Consider the following 6,685-nt stretch of genomic DNA (forward strand, 5'->3'; position numbering starts at 1 on the left):
CGGTGGCGGCGCCATGGGCGGCCTGGCTTCGGGGGGGGATGTGGAGCCGGGACTGCCCGTCGAGGTACGCGGCTCCAACGGGGCCTTCTACAAGGTGAGGCGGCGCGCCGGCCAGGGACGCGGTCTTCACCCCCCTCCCTCCAGCCAGAACGGGGAAGAGTGGGGTGGGATCGAGGTTCTGAGCTAGCCCTGACCCTTAGAACCTTGGACCCACGATCCCACCCGCGGTCCTCTTTGGGGGAGACCTCTGGAAGTTAACCCCTTCTTATTTTTGGGCCCCTCTGTTACACCTGCTTTTACCCGCATCTCTGGGAATGAACATCAGGGCATTATTGTGCTTGGATCAGCGCCCCCGCAGCCCCCAGGAGAGACCCCATTTACCCCAGCGTCTCGTTGACTTTTCCTCTCCTAATAGAAGGCATACCTTGGATCTTAATCACCTCTTCCCCACAGTCCAAGCACATGGAGAATTCTCTTTATTCTCCCCTATTACCCCCTTGGGAAGGCCGTCCCATATTAGATCCTTTCATCTTCCTCGGAGAGGCCTCTGCCTACTGGCTCTGGAAGACTCACTCCACTTTCATCTTATATTTCTGTTCCCACCCCAAGGAGAAACGGTCAGAAGCTGTTTATGACATTTAGTATCTTTGACCTCAGGAACTCTGGGCTGTATCAGTCTAGTTGCCTCCTAGCCATAAGGTGGCATCTTTTCACAAGTCTCTCTCACCCCACCCCTTTATTTCCAAGACTAGTTGGTCTGCTCTTACACCGGAGGATGGTTTTGTATTTGTCATCTCACTTTGACCTCATACATTTAGATCATTCATATAGTTTCTTCATTTTGAGGAGTGTAAGCTTCATACTCGTACTCTCCATCTAAAACGAGATATCATGAGGATTCCTTCAGTTTTATTTTTTTCTTAAGGATTTCCACTTCTAGAAGACTTTTGGTCAACTTGCCCAATTCGGAAACCCAATTGTCTATTTATTCTTTTTTTTTTTTTAAGGAGAAGAGGACTGTCTTTACATTTTTAATATTTATTTATTTGGCTGTGCAGCATTCAGGATCTTAGTTCCTCAACCAGGGATCAAACCCATGCCTCCTGCATTGGGAATGCAGAGTCTTACCCACTGGACTGCCAGGGAAGTCCCCTGAATCTATTTTTTAGGACACTTTTTCCCCCTTCATTTATATTAAGCTAGAGGGAGACCCATCTTGCCTCTCAGGAATTTTTCTTTATGCCACTGTTGTTATGTTGTTATTTTGAACCGCTTTGTACTTTATGCCTGGGATTGTCTCAGAGACTTTCCTGCTTCCTGTCTTGTTCTCTCATTTTGCCCTGAGGAGCAGGAACAGTTACCTTCTCATCCATTATTTGTGAGGACAAGAGCCCCCTTTCCTCCACTTCCCCTCAAGCCTTTCCTCCCATAGTGGACCTCTCCGCCTTCGTACCTGGGAAATGACTTTTTCCAACTCCTTCCATGTGAAGTCATATCTTGCTGTAACTGGAAAGGGTCTCACATTAGCCCTTGGAGTAGGTTTCTGCCCCAGCTTTAATTGATAAGTTCAATGTAGTCATTTTTGACCCACTCTAAATGCCTATTCATTCCTGCCTGACTTCCCCTCACCAGATTTCTTTATATTCTTCAGTGTCTATGGGTACCCACATCTGTCTTAATTTCTCAATTTAAGTCTGTGGGTTTTTATCCTAGTATTTCTGCATAATCCCCCAAAACTACCTATTCCCATGACCCAGCTAACATGGAAGAAGGAAGCTCCCAACTTACCCCTTCTTTCATTCTTTTTCTACATACTTTCCTAACTCATGGGACTTTTTTCTCTAGCATGCCTCCATAGCATTTGTTTTCTTTGGCAAAGTCTCTTAGTTCCTTTCTGATTCTGATAGAGTACATTTGTCTCTTATATCCTTTCCCCTCAAGCTTGCATTGCCTTTGTTGAAATACCCTTTCTCATAAGATTTTAACCTCATTTCCCACAGTATCCTGTCCTTCATCAGGGTCCTTCCCAGCCCCAAGAAAGTGTGTCTTAAATTGAGTCTGAGATCAAGATATAATGTTTGCTTTTGTTCCAGGAAGCATGGGAAAGATCAGTATCCAGTTCGAATTAACTGTGTGAGACTGCTGGGAAGCGGCATGTTTCCCTTTCCACATATAAGTGTCCAGTAGAAAGTCTGTCTCTGAATCTTTCCCTTTTCTCCTGTGGGCTATATGGCAGTGATAGACTTGATTCAGTGAGTTAAAGATAGGATGCTTTGAATCAGAGAATAGAGTTTGGGGTTCAGCTAAAAGCCAGGTAATATGGAGTTTGTATTTTGGCCACTTTAGCATTTTCTGCTCCTTGTGTCATTTGAATAACAAAAACATCCTTAAATTCAGTAATCTTTCTTCAACTTTCAGTGCCATATACTTAACGAATCTGACCTTGCTGCTGATTTAATATTCATGACTCAGCAGACTTCAGTGTTGTTCAAGGAGTGTTTACATTGCTTCTAGAACTATAAATCTGGGGTGGTTCCTTTCGTCCCTCTCAGAATTGGGTCCTGTTGTTTTTCTTCTTACAGGCTAGAACTGAAAATATCAGAAGTTATCTTGTAGCTATCCCATCAACTCTTCCTTTTCTGTCAGAACTTAATGTACATCATTCCTTAAGGTGTACTCTCCCAAGTGAAATACCTGTTCATCTTCCAGGGCACGGCCATCCAACTTTCCAGACCTTACCTGGATATCCCAATACCTACTCCTTTGTTAAGGATACAGCATCCACCTATAAGCCAAAGCCCATTTGCCATGACTATTGAATTGAGTCATCCTTTGAATCTAGGTAGCCTTCTAGAGATTCACTCAACTGCTCTTGCCCTCCCTTGCTTATCTTCTCAGTGAGCATGGACTGAGCAGAACGAGGAACTCACTTTCTACCACTGGTATCTATGAAGGAAAAAACTGGGATAATATGAGTGGAATTAAGGAGCAGAGAGTGAATTGGAATATGAATTGAGGAGAAAGCTTGTTTTGGAGAATCTTTGACCAAAAAAAGACCTTAGAAGTATAAGAATGAGTGATGTTTTGCTGAACTGCTGAGTAATGTGAGGGAAAAGTGCATTTTTTGTGAATGATTATATCTAGGAGTGGGGAATCTCTTCACAAAAAAGGCAGGCAAGTGACTCTCTTCTGTCTTTTCCACAGTGTTTTATCTCATCCCAGAAATGTTTTGAAAGTAGCTAACTTTTTCTTTATTAACTGTTTCTAAAGCTTAAAGATAGACATTTTGGATAAAGTCAGCTGCAGAGGCTGGATGAAATTTTTAGAGAAATCCAGACAGACCCTTATAAAGGAAGAAAAGAGAGGGAAGAGATATAATAGTTATTGTGGGAGGAGGGGATGAGGACACTTAAAAGAGCTAAGGAAAAAAGAAGTGGCAGGGGGTGGGGGGTGGGAGAGGAGTTAAAGGGAAGAACCCAAAAGAGAAGAGGAACTTGGGCAAACAGTGAAAAGTAAAAGTGCGTCAGTTGTGAGTGGAGAAGAGGAAGAGTGAGCATTGGTGGAGCTGAATGAAGAGTGGGAAAAACGTTTCCGAGGAAGGGAATGGCAGAGAAAGCTAAAGCATGGGTATGTAAGGCTAGGCAGGACCAGGAGTCCTGGGCAGTAGTAAGACTCCATAATGAGATCCTTTCTCAAAAGAAGAGGAAGATGGCTCATATCAAGAGGGAAATTTTAGGTTTAGATTTAAGGAAGGAACAGTGAATTAAGTGTTTATGATTGAACAGTTCTCCCTGAGGTGGGAGTGACACAGGTGTGCATTTTTGGTGTTTTCTCTCCTAAGCCCATGTTTTGTTCCTATCTGCAAACCTTAGGAATAGTTCTTATATATATATGCTTTTTGAAACCCCTAATTTTTTTTAAAGCTTTAATGAGGCATAATTGACATACAATGAAGCATATAAATTGAAAGCATACAATTTAAGTTTTGACATATATATAAAATGAACCATCACCACAATTTCTGTCATTCCCAAAAGTCTTCCACTAACATGCTTTCTGGTCATTATACATTAGTTTGAATTTTCTGATTTTTGACAGACATGCAAAGGCAGTTACTGGGAAAAATACAGTCTTTCAACAAATGGTATTTAAAGAACTGCATATCCATAGGTTAAAAATGAACTTTAATCATATCTGGCACCATATTAAAAAATTTAACTCAAAATGGATCATAGACCTAAATGTAAAATAAAAACCATAGAACTTCTAGACAAGGACATAGGAGAAAACTTCTGTGGTCTTGGATTAGGTGAAGATTTCTTAGATATGAAACCAAAAGAGCAAATTGATAAATTGGACTTTATCAAAATTTGCAATCCCTAATTTTGAGTATTTGAAAAATAGAAAAGGTAGGAAAACTGGGAGCATAGGATTGAACTCATAGCTTTGGCTTCCTCGGTGAAGACAGAGAAAATAGGAAGTAGGAAATTCCTTGGCGGTCCAGCGGTTTAGACTTAGCCCTTTCACTGCCTTGGTCCAAAAAAAAAAACAGAGAAAATAGGTAGTCCAGCTATTCAGTCATTCCTGTTGCTGTTCCTTGTCAAGATCTCAAGTTTGGGGTCTTCTACAAATTTTATTACCCTTTCAAATTCTTAGCAGTGTCATAGTCTAGCATTAAAAAATCTTACATCTTTATTTATTTGGCCGTACCACATGACTTGTAGGATTGTAGTTCCCTACCAGGGATTGAACCCTGGTCCACAGCTGTGAAAGTCCTAACTACTGGACCACCAGGGAATTCCCTCATGTCTTTTAAATCCTAATTTTTCTTTCTGTAGGTTGTTTTTGGATTCTGAACTTCTCCAGTGTTCTGATTATTTTTGTATGGCCTAGGCATCAAAGCAGCAAGTTTGCTCAGGTCTCTTGCTGGGTTAGGAGCTAGACCCTTTCTTGGCAGATCCTGATGTCCTCTAGGTGTTCCAGGACAGCCTCACACTGTCTCATGGGATATTCTTAGCTTTGCTGAATGTTGTTGGTATTTTAATTGAACTCTGGCAAGCTGCTAAGTACAGCAGGAGGCAGACAGATAGGGAGGCCCCTGTGGGAGCCATAGGAGACCACTTCTACTTAATTTCTGTCTCATCTTATTTCTGGATTTTGTAACATCTCTGTCCATGCCAGTATTATTTCTTTTCTTGCTACCTCACCATTTGTATTCTTTCCCCAGTGCAGCTTTCCCTACCCAGGTGTTTAGATTGCGTGTGTTCCCATCTAAAACTAGTTTTACAAAAGAAAAAAAAAGGGGGGCGGATTTCCTTGTGGCTTAGTGGTTAGGATTTGGGCTTTCACTGCCATGGCTTTCGGTTCAGTCCTTGATCGGGGAACTGTTTCACCGGCCGTGTGGTGCGGCCAGAAAAAAACCCTAGTTTTGTTGTTTAGTTGCTGAGTTGGGTCCGACTGTTTGCAACCCCATGGAGTGTATGTAGCCCCCCAGGCTCTGTCCATGGCATTTTCCAAGCAAGAATATTGGAGTGGGTTGCCATTTCCTCCTCGTGGGGATCTTCCCCACCCAGGGATCGAACCCACATCTCCTGCTTGGCAGGCGGATTCTCTACCACTGAGCCACCGGAGAAGCCCAACCTTTAGTATAAGATGCTGCAAAGGTGTCTGTTCCTCTAATGGCTGAGGTGGTGGTTAATTGTCTTTTTTTTTTTTTGTCTTTTCACTTGGTTCTAAAATCCATTCTAGGGCTTTGTGAAGGATGTCCATGAAGACTCTGTCACCATCTTCTTTGAAAACAAGTAAGACCTTGGGAATAGAGAATCCAGCATACTAGGTCCTAGAAGGAGAGTGGAGAAGGGGCGACTGAGTCCCATGAGGCATGTAATAGGTGGGCGAGAGCCAGGGGTTTGGGTGGGCGACTTGTATGGATCCTAGGAGAGGAAATGGTGCTGGTAGGGGCATTTGACTCAGTATTTAGGTTCTAGCAAGAGATGGAAGACACTGGTATGGAGCAGAGCCTGGAATTTAGCTTCTAATCACCAGGGAAGGTGGAAAATGTCCAGTGGAGGAAGTTACCTTTTTCTGAAGAAACAGGCAACCACACTAGCCTGAATAGCTATCATATCACTGTTTCCCTTGCAGCTGGCAGAGTGAGAGACAGATTCCTTTTGGGGATGTCCGGCTACCACCTCCAGCTGACTATAACAAGGAGATCACAGAAGGGGATGAAGTGGAGGTAAGGGCCTGAAGTCCACCTTTTCTAAACATCACTTTTCCCAGGATTCTGCATCTCCCTTACCCTGATACAGGTATCATAGGCTCCTTACTGCTTGTTTCACTCTCCCTCCATCCAGCTAGGCAGTCTGTGGAGGAGTAAAGTGCAACAGTTTTCTGTCCATCACCATTGTGATCAATCAAGCCTTTAGGGAGCTTCCCAGTTTCAGGGGATCCACTTTTCTTCCATTTACGATAACAGCATCTGAACTCCAGTGTCCTCTGATTTTAACTAGCAGCTCCTTCCTCTAATTTCCTTCATCTTGGTCTAGGATGCCTCCCAAGTGTCTTAATGCTCATTCTATTCTTGATGGTTTTAGATGGGCCTCAAGATCTCTTTTATTTTCAACTTCTCTTCAGGTTTATTCTCGAGCCAATGAGCAAGAGCCTTGTGGCTGGTGGCTGGCCC

The 6,685-nt window shown here is 43.1% G+C and overlaps 1 protein-coding gene across 4 annotated transcripts in view; it reads left to right on the forward strand.

Moving 5' to 3' along the window:
- Window positions 1-6: 6 nt before the first annotated feature.
- Window positions 7-6,685, forward strand: part of FXR2 (fragile X mental retardation, autosomal homolog 2) — a 13,425-nt gene continuing 6,746 nt past the window's right edge. For all 4 annotated transcript variants that reach the window (XM_010843084.1, XM_010843082.1, XM_010843081.1 and 1 more), the window contains exons 1-4: window positions 7-94; window positions 5,749-5,801; window positions 6,145-6,238; window positions 6,637-6,683. In XM_010843084.1, the coding sequence (XP_010841386.1) occupies window positions 14-94; window positions 5,749-5,801; window positions 6,145-6,238; window positions 6,637-6,683 (275 nt within the window). In that variant the 5' untranslated portion in view covers window positions 7-13. The remainder of the gene's footprint in view (window positions 95-5,748; window positions 5,802-6,144; window positions 6,239-6,636; window positions 6,684-6,685) is intronic.

Source organism: Bison bison, unplaced genomic scaffold (genome assembly GCF_000754665.1).
Source record: "Bison bison bison isolate TAMUID 2011002044 unplaced genomic scaffold, Bison_UMD1.0 scf7180017864180, whole genome shotgun sequence".
Taxonomy (NCBI): domain Eukaryota; kingdom Metazoa; phylum Chordata; class Mammalia; order Artiodactyla; family Bovidae; genus Bison; species Bison bison.